Source organism: Babylonia areolata, chromosome 30 (assembly GCF_041734735.1).
Source record: "Babylonia areolata isolate BAREFJ2019XMU chromosome 30, ASM4173473v1, whole genome shotgun sequence".
Classification (NCBI taxonomy): domain Eukaryota; kingdom Metazoa; phylum Mollusca; class Gastropoda; order Neogastropoda; family Buccinidae; genus Babylonia; species Babylonia areolata.
Genome location: NC_134905.1, coordinates 1,003,705 through 1,020,774, shown reverse-complemented (window position 1 = coordinate 1,020,774; position 17,070 = coordinate 1,003,705). Strand labels below are relative to the sequence as shown.

The following is a 17,070-nucleotide window of genomic DNA, read 5'->3' as shown; positions in this document are numbered from 1 at the left end:
CCGATATTTTCTCCCCCTCCACTAGACCTAGTCATTCGGATGAGACGATAAACCGAGGTCCCGTGTGCAGCATGCACTTAGCGCACGTAAAAGAACCCAACAGAATCCTGGCAAAATTCTGTAGAAAAATCCACAATGCAGAAAAAATGGGTGGCGCTGTAGTATAGCGACGCGCTCTCCCTGGGGAGAGCAGCCGGAATTTCACACAGAAAAATCTGTTGTGATAAAAAGAAATACAAATACATCTTAGAAAAAAAAAAAAAAAAGATGAATGAAAAACAGTATAAATCAGCGGAAAACCAAAGCACACAGCCTCTTGCAGTGTACAAGTAGATCTGTACATAAATTACTTGGTATAATTTTGTTTTGATTTATCATTAGTAATATCATAAGAAAGAAACATGGGTTAGATTTTAAAGTTTATTCGCACATCATTCTGAACTGACGTATATGTCTCGTTAAGTGCTGTTTGTTATTACGATTGATTATTTATCCGTATGGGTTTGTATGAAGTTACCTTTGTGTGTGTGAGAGAGTGTTAAAATTTGAAAATGATTAAGAAATACGTTGCCTAAGATTCATGAAGCTTTTATAATTATGTTGTTGTTACTGAAGTTTTATGAAATGTTGGAGGAGTTGTTCTGAGAGTAGCAGACAATGTTTATCCCCACAGCTGAGAGACATTGCCAGGTGTGCACTTGCTGAAAGTTTTTGTTCCGTGTTCTGGCATGCAGAAGGCTGCAGGTCTTCAGATGAGCAGGTATGTGGAAGGGATGGTGAGATCAGCAATAAATAAAAATATACATTTTGTGGCGGTCTCCACTCTGGGAGGGACGCTCACTCAGTCTGGCTCCGCGACTAAGCCATTATTGTCGTTAGTAGGGGGCTTAGTAGGTGGTGTCCTAAGTACGGTAAAACAGAACAGGCACCACTGAACACCACCGAAGTGACTCAGCAGCAGTGCAGGGTCTCCTCTGGTGTGTGGCCTCCTGGTGACCTAACATCGATGGTTCCCTGTGGACTGCCGACGCTGGAACTACGACGGACGAACCTGGGTGTGGCCGTGTATGGGGGAATCTAAATGAGCGGCATGGGAGTAATGCCACTGAAACGGTGCAGATGACTGGGCAGCAAAAAAAACCCAAAACATTTTGTTGTTTCTGAAATAATGAGAATGTACAGGTCATGCATCCTGGATGGGTTTGTTTTTTTTTGGTGTTTTTATTTTTATTTTTGGTTTCAGTGGGGGGACATGTTGTTTTTCTATTGTTTGATGATGATGAATGCCATTCAACTTGGAAGTGATGCGGTTATGGTGTTCATTTTGGTTTTGGACACCTGAACAAGGCTGTTGTCTCTTGACATGTCCTGGCGTCAACCAGGCTGAGAGGTAATCTCTCTTGACATGTCGTGGTGTCAAACAGGCTGAGAGATAATGTCTCTTGACATGTCGTGGTGTCAAACAGGCTGAGAGATAATGTCTCTTGACATGTCCTGGCGTCAACCAGGCTGAGAGATAATGTCTCTTGACATGTCCTGGTGTCAACCAGGCTGAGAGATAATCATACATACAGACACCTGCAGTGCTGGTAAAAAAAAAAAGAAAAAAGAAAAAAAAAAGAGCAACTTTCCATAGGACACATCCGTGAAGTGGATAACTCATGACTGTGTGGTCCCAGTCTTCCCATATGAGCCCCTAGTGTCTTCAACTCATGATATGTGCCAAAACCCCCCCCCAAAAAACCACACTTCTGATTGAGCTCAAACCTGCAGTACATGACATGGTTTAGTGACCGTCTTTAACGCAAATGATTGTGAGAAATGAGATTAACCGAACTTCCCGTGTTTATTTTTCTATCTATTTTATTATTATTATTATTATTAATTAAAAAAAAAAAAAAAATTTATTATTATTTATTTATTTTATTATTTTTTTTGTACGCCTATACTTGACCATCAAGTTTTTGCGCCTTATACATATTATTATTAGTAGTAGTAGTTCTTTTTTTTATGTATTTATCTTTTTTTTATCTTTTTTTTTCTTAAGGCCTGACTAAGCACGTTGGGTTACGCTACTGGTCAGGCATCTGCTTGGCAGATGTGGTGTAACGTAAATGGATTTGTCCGAACGCAGTGACACCTCCTTGAGCGACTGAAACTGAAACTGAAACTAGTCCTCTTTTTTTCATTGTTTTTTTGCCGTCCCGTCATCTGCACCATTTTCAGTGGCATTACTCCCACATCGCTCATTGCAAGTCCCTCCACACCCAGCTTTGTCTGACATAGACCTAGCACCAACAGTCCACAAGGAACTAAATGTTAGGTTGCCAGGAGGCCACACACCACAGGAGACTCTGCACTGCTGCTGAGTCACTTTGGTGGTGTTCAGTTTTGCCTGTTCTGATTGAACATACTGAGGGCACGACCTGCTAAGCCTTCTGCTGACGACAATAATGGCTTAAGTCGTGTGGAGCTGGACTGAGTGGGCGTTGCCTACCTTTCTCCCTTCGTTTTCGTTTTGAAGTTGCTCCGGTGACTTTTCTTTCACATCATGTTGTACTGTTTGTTTTAAGATCTTTGGTCATGGTCATAAGCATGATGTGCAGTGTGTGCTCTTCAGTTCATGTGATATCTTTTTTTTTTTGCTGACCCATCATCTGCACCATTTCAGTGGCATTACTCCCATGCCGCTCATTTAGATTCCCCCCATACACGGCCACACCCGGGTTCGTCCGTCGCAGTTCCAGCGTCGGCAGTCCACAGGGAGCCATTGATGTTAGGTCGCCAGGAGGCCACACACCAGAGGGTGTGATATCATTTTAGACACCCCCCCAAAACGTACAAGTTATTCTATTTATTATTGTATAAATCTGTTGGCATGTGGGGATGGGCTTAATGATACACACTGCGCAAGTGGACAGGGGATGAAGCCCATGGTGAAATGGACACCCCCAGCTCCGCAACCCCCCCCCCCCCCCCCACCCCCACCCCAATCCCCCACAAGTCGAACTTGGAAAGTTCTGTGCTTGTTCAATGGCGGTGAACAGTTTTACCACTGCCACAAGCCCCACTAGTGGCCAGTTTCAGCAGATGTCTCAACAGTTGTGCCTTTGTTTTATATTCTTTGTGATTGTTTTATATTCTTTGTGACGTGCTGCATTAAATAGTCATATCTTGCTCTCGTACTTTGACAATGACATGCACACATTTAAAATGAGTTGTGTACACACACACACATGCACACTGTGACGAGAAACAGACACAGATTCACACATGACACATACTTGTACCCTTGCACTAACCATGATTTTCTCTGTTGTGGTTGATAATTTTATCATTCAGTTCTTATCTCTTTGTTTTTTTAATCAGAATGGAGCGACCCAAAATTAAAAAGCGGCACATGTATACCTATACATATATACATATATATATATATTATCAACCTGATTATCAGTCAGAAAATATAATTGTTGTTGGCAGAAGGTTAAGATCATGGAAATTGATTGATTGTGGATATTTCAGTGTAGAATTATAGAAGTTGGAATCTTTCTTCATATGACTGGATTGGGATGACTGTGGCATTGCTATACTTTATTTATTTTGAATACACCTGCGTTGTCTTTGCTTTCATAAGACATGCAAAAAGAGTTCAATTGATGCACAATGTGTGATTATTGTTTGTGTTTTTCAGCTGATCAGCTTTGTACTTGCTAAGTAACAAGCAAAATTGCCTGCAGCTTAAAAGCTAATACAAGGTTTGTTGGAAAATCTCGCATTGGTGTGCGTGTGTGTGTGTGCACGCAAGTGCATGTACATGAAAGAGAGAGTGTGTGTGTGTGACTGCAGTGTTCACAATTTTACACATACACACACACATGCAACAAATCTGCATGCACACATAGATTCAAGAAGCTTCTATATTAACTTTTACAAATAAAATTGATAACATTTCATAGTTCCATCCTCACAGTCACACACACATATCAGAACCACAGTTTCAGAAGTCTCTTCCTTTCACACATATTATCACACCACTTGTGCACACAGAAAGATAATGCTTTGAAATGGCTATGCAGGAAATTAGAAACGATTAAAATAGATAACATGTTTTAAATCATCATTATGAAACTAGAAGCACAGACATAAAAATTAAGCATAAGCTGACATCTTCAACAGCTGTAGCAAACAACCTGGTTTTGACAACCAACAACTTGCATTGTTCAACAAATGGCATTGTCAACTATCTCCTTTATGAGGGTTAAAAAAAAGCTGGAGGTCAAACAGGCCATAACCTTATACGGCCTTTGGGCAGTGAATTCACATCCAAGGGCTTGGTACAGAAAGGTGAAGCCCAATCCAGTAAGATCGGCTGTAGCTGTGACAGTGTGATAACTGGTTAAACAGCACAAAATTTCTCAGTTATCTGATGTGTTTTCAGTGAGCAATAACTTTTTCCGCTCAACAGCAATATGGTTATGGCTATTTCTATCATCTATGTTGCATACTTTGTATAATAATAACATAAAAATATGATACATAAACATCATGTGATCTTTTCTTTTTTTTTTTTTTTTTTTTTGTGGTCTGGAATATCGTATCTTCTTTCAGGGTGATTTTGAACCCAGAAAGTCTAATGTCCCAGTCAAGCTTTCTTCTTTTTACAATGAATGAATGATGGGAACATGCAAAAAAAAAAAAAAAAAAAATGGAATGAGGACTCTGTCTCACGAAGGGATAATCAATACACAGTATATTTCAGTCTCTTGCACTTGACACACACACACACACACACATACACACACACACACAGTGACACACACAAAGAGTTGCTTTCATGCACTCACCCACAAATTATGCACACATAAAGTGTACATACACTTTTAAACATTTGTTTTCATTCAGAAAATTTTATATGATAGTTTTTGATACGTAACAAGTGTGCATACAAAAAACAAAAAACCCGACAACACACACACACACTGATCCAGCTTTATCAGTTTATGATACTAATATTAGTAATAAGTAATATTGAATTAACAAAATGAAATCAGTATAAAATAAAAGGTCTCAGCCACAATGAAGCAGCACAAATGCTTTGTTGTATTTGAAACCATGGCATGGCATTGTTTGGCCATCAGTGGCCTCCACTCCAGTCACCAACAGCTTCTTCACCCACCCCTAGCCTGTGTTTGAACATGCTGCACGCACATAACTATCATCAACCATGTCCACTCTGCTCAGATAAGTCATGTGTAGACATACATCATACAGCAAACGTCAAAAACCCAATGCACTTATTTTCTTCAGCTTGCTTGAAATTAGAAAATGAAGTGCATGAGTAGCTTCCCTTGAAGCTCTTTCTCACCGGAATATCTTTAAAAAAAAAAATCATTTTCAAGACTACTGGTAACCATTTATTTGTTTCCGAAAACAAAACAGATGCATTTTCTTTTCGCTATTTGTTCACACACCCACTTCCCAGAGAAATACACTTACCCTTGATGGGAAAACCAGCATTCTGATCGTTCACCTCTCTTCACACTCACAGCAGCAGAATACTGCTTAGTGTGGGGGCAAAGAATCTGACTGCCATTTGAAGACGCTTAACTGAAGGAGTCTGGATGAAGCAAAGACCAAACTGAGTCTGGTTAATCTCATGGACCAGTCTGGTTTTGTAAACAGTTAAACTTACAAAGACATTGCTCAGTCCCTGATAGCTATCAGGCGTCTCAGTCCTTATCAGTTTCAGTTTCAGTAGCTCAAGGAGGCGTCACTGCGTTCGGACAAATCCATATACGCTACACCACATCTGCCAAGCAGATGCCTGACCAGCAGCGTAACCCAACGCGCTTAGTCAGGCCTTGAGAAAAAAAAAAGGTGAATAAATAATAGATGAGCTTACATAAATAAATAAATAATAATTATAATATTAAAAAAAGGTAGTAGTAATAATAATAATAATAATAATAAAAAATAAATAAATAAATAAGACAACAATGACGATAAATAAGCAGATAAATGTAAAACATGAAGACACACATTCACACATACACTCACACATGCATAACAGATATGCACCAAGCATGCAGTTTCACGGTTATAAGGAAGCTCCAGTCCTTCCCACTTAACATCTTATTCTTTACCACTAAAGACATATATATATATATATATATATATATATCAGTCCTTATACATTAATAAATGCATCACACTTAGCACTTAACAAATACATATATATATAGAGAGCTGTCCTTGTCAGTTAACAAAGACACCTCAGACCTTATCTCTGTATCAGCTAACAAAGACATCTAAACTGTCCTTACAAGTATTAACAGACTTTTCACAATTTCAGTCCTTACTGGTTTTTTAAAACAAAGACACCTTAATAGTTATTATCAGTTATTATTAGCAAAGGACTTTTCAATCCAAACTAGTTATTCAACAAAGACACTTAAGTCCTTATCGGTTAACATTAACAAAGACTTTTCAATCCAAACTAGTCTTTAAACATAACATGAACAAAGAACTTTTCAGTCTTTACTTGTTAACAAAGACATCTCTTCGTCCTAACCAGTCGACAAATGTATCTCAGATGACCTGCTTCTAATGTGTTGCAAAAGAAAGCTCAGTCCTCAGCAATAGCTGAGTCTATCACTGTCGACAATGAAAACTCAGGATTTATTGTGGTATTTAATAAAAGATAGCACAGTCCTTATCAGCTGACAAAGACAATCCTTGTCAATGAAACTCAAAACATGATGACAGCCAAGCCCTTCTCCATTAACAGATGCCTTAATCTATATCACAACATATTAATAAAATTAAAAACAACTTGGTGTTTGTCAGTTAAAAAAAACAACTGCTTTTCCCTATCAATATTTTTCTTCAATTTCTGAGACACTGGATTAACTCACTCAGTACGGCCAGTCCTCTCTTCTCCTCGACACAGACCCCTCGGATGTCCAGTGGGTGTCTGAATGACCCAACCTTTAGCTTCCATCATGAGAATTGTGGTATTCTTTGTCAACATTCACCTCTTCAGTATAAGAGCCTTCCGCTTGCAATATTTTGTTGATGGTAATTGGGCTGAAACGCTGTTAACGTCGTCTCTTTCGCCGTTTGTATAGAGAGAGTTAATTCAACAACAAAAAATGTATCCATAATGTCTACTTTACACTAGTACACTTATTCAGTTATCACGCCAGATCAACATGTTAGTTGTCACCAGCAGTAGAAACAAAGTTAAACGACAGTCAGTCAAATCACAATCCAACACGTCGCAAGCATCACAAACAGGGCACGTGTGCACAAACCAAAACCACACCACTCAATCACCTGCACACCTGACCTGCCGCACCACTCACAGTCCATTTCCTGCCCCCCACTCACACCCCATCAACCACCCCCCCCCCACCCCCGAGAGTCCCCACCCCCACCCCCACACACCCAACACCAACCTCACTTCACACCAAGACTTTCCTGCAAGGCGTCCAGGGAAGGGTCACGTCCCCTGAATCGCCGAAACACCTCGCTGGCCGGTACACCCCCACCCATCGACAGGAAGGTGTCGGCGAAACGCCCGCCCAGCTCCCGCATCTTCCCAGCGTCCTCCAGCCCCTGCTCCTTGAAGGCCGCGAAAAGGTCGGCGGCGATCATTTCCGACCACTTGTAGGCGTAGTAGGCGGCCGGGTACTGGTCGGAGAAGATGTGGGTGAAGGAGCAGGGGTGGTTGTCGTCGCGGCTGAGGGGCAGGGGCATGTACTCCGCCCAGACGCGCGTCATGGCGTCGTGCCAGTGGTTCTTGGAGATGTAGATCTCCATGTCGAAGGCCGACAGGTACAGCTGGCGCATCGTGTCCAAGGCTGTGAAGTGGCGGTGGGCGCCCAGCACCTGGGAGAGGAGGGGGAGGGGGATCCTCTGGCCTGTCTGGTGGTGGCAGGAGAGGCTCTGCAGGAAGGGGGGCTCCAGGAGCCAGCACTGCATGAAGCGGGCACACACCTGGAACGGTACCACAATGACTTGAGTTGGAATGTCTATAGATCCATGCAAAGTGTTGAACGCCCAGCTCCATGATGAATAGGTATGGAGATGGTGGTGGTGCGTGTGTGTGTGTGTGTGTGTGTGTGTACACTGTACACATACACTCTCACACACACACTACACACACACACACACACACAGAGGACTGAAGGAATCTCTACTTGTTTATAATTCCAGGAGCTAGATACACGGTATGCTTGTAAAATATCACACACACACACACACACACACACACACACACCACACACACAGAGGACTGAAGGAGTCTACTTGTTTGTAATTCCAGGAGTAGGATACATGCTTGTAAAATATCACACACACACACACACACACACACACAGGACTGAAGGAGTCTACACACACACACACATACACAAACACACACACACACACACAGTGACACACACACACAGTGACACACACACACACACAGAGGACTGAAGGAGTCTACTTGTTTGTAATTCCAGGAGTAGGATACATGCTTGTAAAATATCACACACACACACACACACACACACACAGAGGACTGAAGGAGTCTACTTGTTTCTAATTCCAGGAGCAGGATACATGGTTGTAAATATAAAAAAATCACACACAGCGACACACACACACACACACACTCACACAGTGACACACATACACACAGTGACACACACACACACACAATTTTAGTTTTACTATTAAATCATACTTAGAGTAAGAACTTTAGTACAATTCCTAAAATTTCAACTGAACACAGAACAGATCAGAGAAATTATAAAGTTTAATATAAAACATTTAAATACTGACAATGACACACAACATTGCAAGAGACACTGCATTCTTTGTGAATACAATATATACATTCATTTATGTAAGACACTGCTCACACATTGATTTAAATATTTGTGTGAAGAACATTTTTTTTTAAATCAGTGCCTGTTTTATTTTCTTCTTCTTGGTATTATTTCATGTAATGATATATTTTCATGCTAAAATTTAATAACATCATTTGTTTCTAGACTCTGTGAGTAGTTTTCACTCAGATCTTGTGCATATATTATTATTTAAGAGTAAAGACATGATCTTGGTTGTGTGCATACATGTACACATACAATGATCTACTGCATAATTTATAATACTGTGTACAAACATGAATGTGAGCGAGCATGTGTATACAGTATGAGACTGAGTGTGTGTGTGTGTGTGGTTTTGTGTGTAAATTTATGCATCCTTATTATCATCTGTGAAAATCAGGTGTGTGTGTGTGTGTGTGTGTGGTGTGTGTGTGTGTGTAAATTTATGCATCCTTACTCGTACTATCATCTGTGAAAATGAGGACTGTAAGGATCACCAAGCAGTTTACCTGAACAGCGTCCCACTCGATGTTTTTCTGCCCGGCCAGCTCGCTGTAGGGAACCTTGGTCATCAGCTGCTGAAGTCCATGGCCAAACTCGTGGAACAGGGACAGCACATCAGAAAACTGCATCAACACAGGGGACTGAGGTGACACAGGGGGAGCGAGATTCAGGGTCAGGTAGGAGTACGGGGTGGTGCCCATCAGCTCACTCCGCTCCCGCCCCATCTCCATCCACGACCCCCCTAGCTTGTCTGCCGGGCGGGAAAAGGAGTCAAAGAAGAAGGAGCCGACATGTCGTCCTTGATCGTCGGACATTTTGAAATATCTGACGTCTCCCTGCCACGTCTCCACCTCCCCGGTGCATTCTGTGACAGTGATGCCGAACAAAGAGTTGCACAATTTGAAGAGTCCCTGAAGAACATGCTCCAGAGGGAAGTACTCAGCGACCAGATCATTGTCAAATTTGTACAGGTGATCCCTGTGGCGTCTCCTCCAGTAAGCCACGTCCCACATCTGTAGCTGGTCGTGAAAACCTTCGCTGGCGGCAAACTGTTGAAGTTCAGCAATTTCCTCCTGCGCAATGGGTTTGAATTTGCCTTTCAGTGTCTCAATCATGTTGAGCACGTTTTCTACTGTACCAGCCATTTTGGTTTCCATGGACATTTCAGCAAAAGACTCATACCCCAACAATTCTGCTATGTCTTTTCTGTAATTACGCAGTTCTTCGATAAGTTTGTGGTTGCCAAGATTGCGATCATTAAAATTCACAGAGGCTCTGTTGTTGTATGCATTCCATGCATTCCAACGCAGAGTGCGGTCGCTGCAGTGTTCGAGGAAAGGCGTGTAGATGTTCTGTTGGAGGGTCACTCTCCAAGGTCCACGACTGGGATTCAGGTGATCTTCTGCCATGTGAGACAGGATGCGCCGAGGCATTTCTGCAACTGCTCCAAAATCATCTATTCTGTGAGAGAACATACCCTGCGTTAGCATCACTCTGTTCCTGAAATTTGTACGTTCTAGCGCCAAGACTTTGAGAGTATCGATAAAGCGTCGCTTCTCACTGCCTTGCAGCTCGATACCGTTCAATCGTCCTTCAAGCAGATACAGCGACACAAGTCGCTGCTGAAACTCTGTCAGATTGGCGCTGTTAGCATCCACTTCTTTACACGCATAATACAGCGTCTCACTGATCCATCTTTCGTTTTTCGCCCGCTCTACTTGCGGATGAATCCTTGTAAATGCCTGTTTATAGTGATTCGAACCGGCAACGTAGTTCAAATTCTTTGCCGTTCTCCAAGCTGTGTTTAAAGGAACAGTCACCTCTTCAATTGGATCAAACACCTGACTGAAGGTCTTTTCCTGGGATATGTCTTGAAGATCTTCGATGTGGTTCCCCAGTCGTGTTTCGTACTGGATAGAGAGCTTGGCACAGCCGGTTACACAACGTTCTGGGTTGATGACAGAAAATCGTGGAGTTTGCCAGTACTGCATAACAGCATTGTCATCGGATGTATCTGGTGGTACCTCTGGTAGGAGAACATAGTAGGCTCCCGTCGCATGCCGAATGGGAGTTGTGGAGGAGGATGACGACCATGGAAAACGAAAGAGACTCAGGGCCACCTGACGACCTTGCAGCCTGCTCAACGCCATGTTGCGGATCTTGTAACGCCAGAGTGCTGTCCCTTGGACGCGACATTCGTCCTCCACAAAAGAAGATGCGAGTTCGCTCTCTTCAACAGTTCAGCTCTTATCTCCCTTCTCCCTATGTTCTCCACGTTTTCTCTATGTCTCAAAAGAGTTTATGGGAATAAACAAACTCTGAACTCTGAGCCCTCGTAAAGAGACCGGATATACTTTCTCTGGCCCCCTCTCCCTCATTATCCCCCACCCCTCTCACTCCCCCCAAGTACTCTCTAGCCACCTTTCGTTTACATTACAAGAAGTGGAAAATATATTTTTTTTAAAGAAAGAAAAAAAAAAAAAAGACGTAAAATCCCTGTCCACCGCACCCCACCCCCCCTCCCCTCCAGCTCCAATTTCTGACTTTGAAACTGTGGGCACTAGTACTATCGATTCTTGAATACGGACACAGCTCCAATTTCTGACTTTGAAACTGTGGGCACTAGTACTACCGATTCTTGAATACGGACACAGTCTAGAATCCACAAATGAAGACTCTCCGCTGCAGTATTTATGAATACATTTGAGTATTATCGATTAGAAGGGGTGGGAGATGTGAATGAATGGAGGGTTGGGGGAAACTGGGCAAATGAGGCTGAAATGATGGTGAAATTTGATTTTAAAAAAACACACAAAAAAACACACAAAAAAACAAGTACTTGATTCAGTCCTTAGAATGCCGTTACTGTGCATGTGGATTATGATTGCAGAGCTTAGAACACCGTTACCCCCCTTTTTTCACAAAATATTTAGAATAATGAACTCTTCGTATTTGCATTGTAATCTAATTATTAGAAAACTTGCTTTATTTTTTGCTTTTTGTGTGTATATGTATGGATGTATGTATGTATGTACGTGAGTGCACGTATGCGTGTGTGAGTCAGTGTGTGTGTGTGTGTGTGTGTGTGTGTGTGTGTGTGTGTTTCTATTGACCACTGTATTTTGAAAAAGTGTCTCTCTGCCTCTGTTTGTCTCCAGGGGAGAAAAAAAAAGATGTGGAAGGTGACGTGGTTAATCAAACTAACTGCCTTGGTGGTCCTGTCAAGTTATGACAGCAGAACGGAAACAAACGAAGGAAGAAATCTTCAGACCCAGCAGACTATTATCAAATTCATTACGGACCAAGTATTGTTCTAATGTCAAGTGCATATGCTTTAGTAACCTGACAATTGAGCATATATTTTTGGACTGTAGCTTGATGAAGCCTTATGTACACGAAAGTGTATCTTCACAAGTGACTGAGAACGTTGATGTTTTTGACTTTTTGCATTCATCATCAGTTGTTTCGCTTGACAGTTTCACGACTTCTCTTTTACGAAGTCCTTTAAGTAATTTCCTGTAATTGTATTTAGAATTTTTTTTTTTTCAAATTTCACCCTCATTTCACCCTCATTTGCCCAGTTTCCCCCAACCCTCCATTCATTCACATCTCCCACCCCTTCTAACCGATAATACTCAAATGTATTCATAAATACTTTAACAAAATGTCTTCAATCACCGATATGTGTGACGGGACATTAAACAAAATTCCTCCTTCAGACCCAGGCGAAATAAAGGAGAACTGTGCAAACATATGCTGGTAATATTCTAGTCGCCCGCAGTTTTGACCAGTTCATTTATAAATCATACCAACTGAAAATAGTTAACACTTTGATAAATCAATGAATCAAAAGTATTTTATAATCATGAATAAATAAACACACAGATAAATGAATTGATAAATCATTTAATCAATTCCTGCCCATCGTGGTTCAGTTTATATGTACACTGATGGTTCGTGTTTTATAATCACAATGCATTATACTGCACTTTGTGTCGCATTCAAAATGTGGAGTTCAGAAGATAATCTGTGTTGTAAGAACGCAACGCTGTGCAAATCACACACACACACACACACACACACACACAGAGAGAGAGAGAGAGAGAGAGAGAGACAGAGACAGAGACAGAGATTCAAGTGGGAAAGACGAAAAATTAAAACAAAGATCAACCAACAAGTCATTATGATGAAATATTTGATAATTATTGGCCAACCAAGAAAAAAAAATCATCATGCATTTGAACAAAGAATTTCATTACTAAAATATAATTTCACAAAAATTCTGGTACATTTCCTGGTCGTCCTGATTCGCTTCAACAACGTGACCAAGACAAAATACAAGCGGTACATCTTGGTTTCTTTTTTTCATCCGAAACAATGCGTCAATATCGATAAACATACCCAAAAAAATGATGGCAATAACTCACGATTTAAATTGGAGACGTAAATAAAACACTATTCTCTCAGCATGGCTCAAACAGGCATTATGGTATCCAGCAGAAACGTGTATAGGAACCAGTGTGTGTGTGTGTGTGTGTGTGTGTGTGTGTGTGTGAAATGTTCTAAGGGCTGAGGGTACTCTACAGTCCTCTGTTGATTCAACTGTTGGGAGAGAGGCGCACTCTATAATTATACTGTTGGCCAAAAATGGTTCGAACCTATCCACCTGTATTCACCCACACTTACATTTCTAAGCTAACAGTTGGGCCAACAGCAAAGTGAGAGCTGTATTATCAATGGTTTCTCCAGTCAATGGGAAATCATTTACAGCTTAGTTTTTTTGTGAAGGACTATGACTCTCAAACTTAGAGGCAAGATTGCACTGGCTCTTAGTGCTGCAGCCTTGGGGGGCTAGTTGGCCTTTGGGAACCATCCAAACGCAAATTGTCTTAAAACCTTGGCCGAAAGAGTGGGGATGTAACTTGGGCAAGACACTCTACACTATAATCAAATTCTAGCCCAGTTAGTTGGGATAGCAGTTGCCTCCTCTGCTGTTCTGATGGTCATAGTCGGACACAACTGACTGTCATACACATTTCTAATCCTGCACTGCCGTGTTAGACATGTGATCATCCTTCCTATTTCGTCCTGATCGAAACAACTCCCCCGCACCCCCCCTCCCCCCGCACCCTCCCTCCAACCCCACGCACGCACGTACGAATGCACACAAAAATGGTAACATTTACACAGACATCAAATCCATGCAGTAGACATGATTCGGTGCCTGTCAATGTTGCATGGTACAAACGGTACATGTTTGTCTTCGGTCTCAATAATTAACTTCCATGTGAATTAATAACTGAAGTAGTTTTGATTTTATTTGGTTTTGATTCATCAAAGCCTACGAGCTGGTCCATATACGCTGAACAGCATCTGTTGTTGAAGAAGGAAAAAAAAAAAAAAAAAAAAAAAAAGGAGAAGAAAAAGAAAAGAAAGAAAAAAGCGCAGATGCCTGAGTATCGCATCAAGCCATCACACTGATCAGACCTTCACGAGGTTTGTGGACAACATTCACAGGGAATAAACCCACATAATTAGACAAAATCAATGACAAATTAGTGAATGTATAAAAAAAAATATAATAAAGTGAAAGGTACGTAGAGGGGAAATGATTGGAAAACACACACACACACAGGCAGAGACACACACACGCACACGCACACACAGACGCACATGCAACAATTTGCAGTCTCACAGACGCCAAGGTGCAACCCTCAACTGAGAAAGGAATGTGCCAAGGCACCACCCTAAAACACACACACACACACACACACTGCACACACACACACACACACACTGCGCACACAGACACACACACACTGCGCACACAGACACACACACACACGCAATGTGCGACTCACAAAAACAAAGAGTGTCAATGTGTGGGATTTTGCAAACGCACACACACATACCTAAAAAAAAAAAAAAAAAAAAAAATTATATATATATATATATATATATATAAAACACATCGACCCCATAACTGATAAACACATGTACGCATTTGAGTAACTATACTCACACATAGCTCCCACAATCTACATTCACGCACACACATATCCTCCTCCCCCCACGCCCCCCTCACACACATTCCCCTGTTGCCACAACACACACACTCTCTCTCTCTCTCCAACTCCCGTGACATATACACACACGCGCGCACGCACGCACGCACATACTGACACAGGCTTGCCGCTATGGGGGTAGGAAAAGATCTCCGAAGCCATTAATATCCACCATGTTGGTAAGTCTACAGTATTTGGGAAGGCCCCATAGAGACCCTACTTCCTTTTTTTTTTTTTTTTTTTTTTTAAGAAATCAGCGCATAGCTGGTTTGGAGATGATACCAACAGCGTTTGATCAGTAATGGATTGTGCTCTACCTTTCATGTTAAGACTTACGGCTGCTCCCTCTCTGTACCGTTCATTCTGTGAGGCGATCGATGGTGTGATGGCCTTGCACCCGTTTTTTTTTTTTAACTTTTTTTTTTTTTTTTAGGTACTCATTTACATTTCCAAAGATTTCAGATCTTCCCAGATGCGCGCTGTTAATGAAGTCTGTCGGCTTGCTCAATCCCTGTGGGCCCACAGCCATACTGTTGGGTCTGGATGCTGCGGACTGCCTCCACTTTCAACGTTTTGTACGAGGCTCGTCGAGTCAGTCAGAATCATGGCATGCTGATTTACTGGATCAATGACAGCCTCAGGACAGCATGTGTCACTGTTTCAGTCAGAGTCACGGCATGCTGATTTACTGGCTCAATGACAGCTTCAGCACAGCATGTGTCACTGTTTCAATTTCACTGTCAGGCTGGAGGTTGTGACTTTATCCACAGCATCTTCTCCCAGTAATTTTTTTTCCACGATAGATAAGAGTTCTTGTCAACATTGCATGGTACAGATTTGTCCCCAAAAGGTAACCAGTCCGTGTTATTTTACATGCACTGCTTGTGAATATCGTTACAAAAAACATGTCAGTACTAAAAAGCTGTTCTTTTCTTGTTTAAACCAGTGTAACCAAGGTAAAAAAATTCATCATCGTTAAGGATTGGTGCACACTCTGACAACTGATACATACAAAACACAGGAACGTGAAATGGTGCATTGTTTGATTTGAACACATTTAACAACACAAATTCAAAAACTAAAAAAAAAGACAGTTCTCAAAATACCAAACAGCTTGGCTTTCATAAAAGACACAAAACGTTCTTTATTTAAAAAGTATAGAAATTCACACCACACAATGTTCCAAGAATCAATTTCTTCGTTGGTTTGTTTTTGTTTTTTTTTCTTCTCCACCTTTGTTGATCAATGAAACACCGGTCAGTACAACCTGCCCATCAGTGTCTGAGAGAAGGCAGTGGTTGCGGGGGAGGTGTGTGTCCACTGACGTCATCAACAATAATGGCCGACACCCTGACACAGAACCTGAAAGGCTGGGCCGCCACCCATGCACACAAGTGGACTGACACAGGCCACCACACACACTGCACGTGATAACAGCGCTGTCGTCTGACACAAACACCAATGTCCTATTTTAGCGTCCTATTTAACTCTCTCCATACGAACGGCGAAAGAGACGACGTTAACAGCGTTTCATCCCAATTACCATCATCAAAATATTGCAAGCGGAAGGCTCTTATACTGAAGAGGTGAATGTTGACAAAGAATACCACAATTCTGACGACGGAAGCTAAAGGTTGGGTCATTCAGACACCCACTGGACATCCGAGGGGTCTGTGTAGAGGAGAAGAGGGGACTGGCTGTACTGAGTGAGTTAAACGTAATTTTTTTTCGCGTCTTTTGCTATGGAGGCCTACGAAAAATGACAAGCTGCGTGTTGTCGACGCTTCTAATCAAGAAATAGGCACACTACGACGCGGAATCGACGGGCGCAATAGCCGAGTGGTTAAAGCGTTGGACTTTCAATCTGAGGGTCCCAGGTTCGAATCTCGGTGACAGGCGCCTGGTGGGTAAAGGGTGGAGATTTTTCCGATCTCCCAAGTCAACATATGTGCAGACCTGCCAGTGCCTGAACCCCCTTCGTGTGTATACGCAAGCAGAAGATCAAAATACGCACGTTAAAGATCCTGTAATCCATGTCAGCGTTCGGTGGAATCATGTAAACAAGAACATACCCAGCTTACACCCCCCGAAAGCGGAGTATGGCTGCCTACATGGCGGGGTAAAAA

General features: G+C 41.9%; 1 protein-coding gene across 1 annotated transcript; it reads right to left on the bottom strand.

Annotated features, from left to right (window-relative positions):
- Positions 1-6,389: 6,389 nt before the first annotated feature.
- On the bottom strand, positions 6,390-11,066 carry LOC143275299 (uncharacterized). The gene is made up of 2 exons (XM_076579290.1): positions 9,386-11,066; positions 6,390-7,998 (listed from the first exon to the last, which is right to left on the bottom strand). Exons 1-2 carry the CDS (start codon positions 11,027-11,029, stop codon positions 7,459-7,461), a joined length of 2,184 nt encoding a protein of 727 aa, XP_076435405.1. The 5' UTR covers positions 11,030-11,066; the 3' UTR covers positions 6,390-7,458.
- Between the last annotated feature and the right edge of the window lie 6,004 nt (positions 11,067-17,070).

Coding starts and splice junctions, on each gene's coding strand:
- LOC143275299 (XM_076579290.1), bottom strand. CDS start 11,029: ATGGCGTTGAGCAGGCTGCAAGGTCGTCAGGTGGCCCTGAGTCTCTTT. Junction 7,999..9,385: donor TCGAGTGGGACGCTGTTCAG/GTAAACTGCTTG, acceptor GTACCGTTCCAG/GTGTGTGCCCGCTTCATGCA.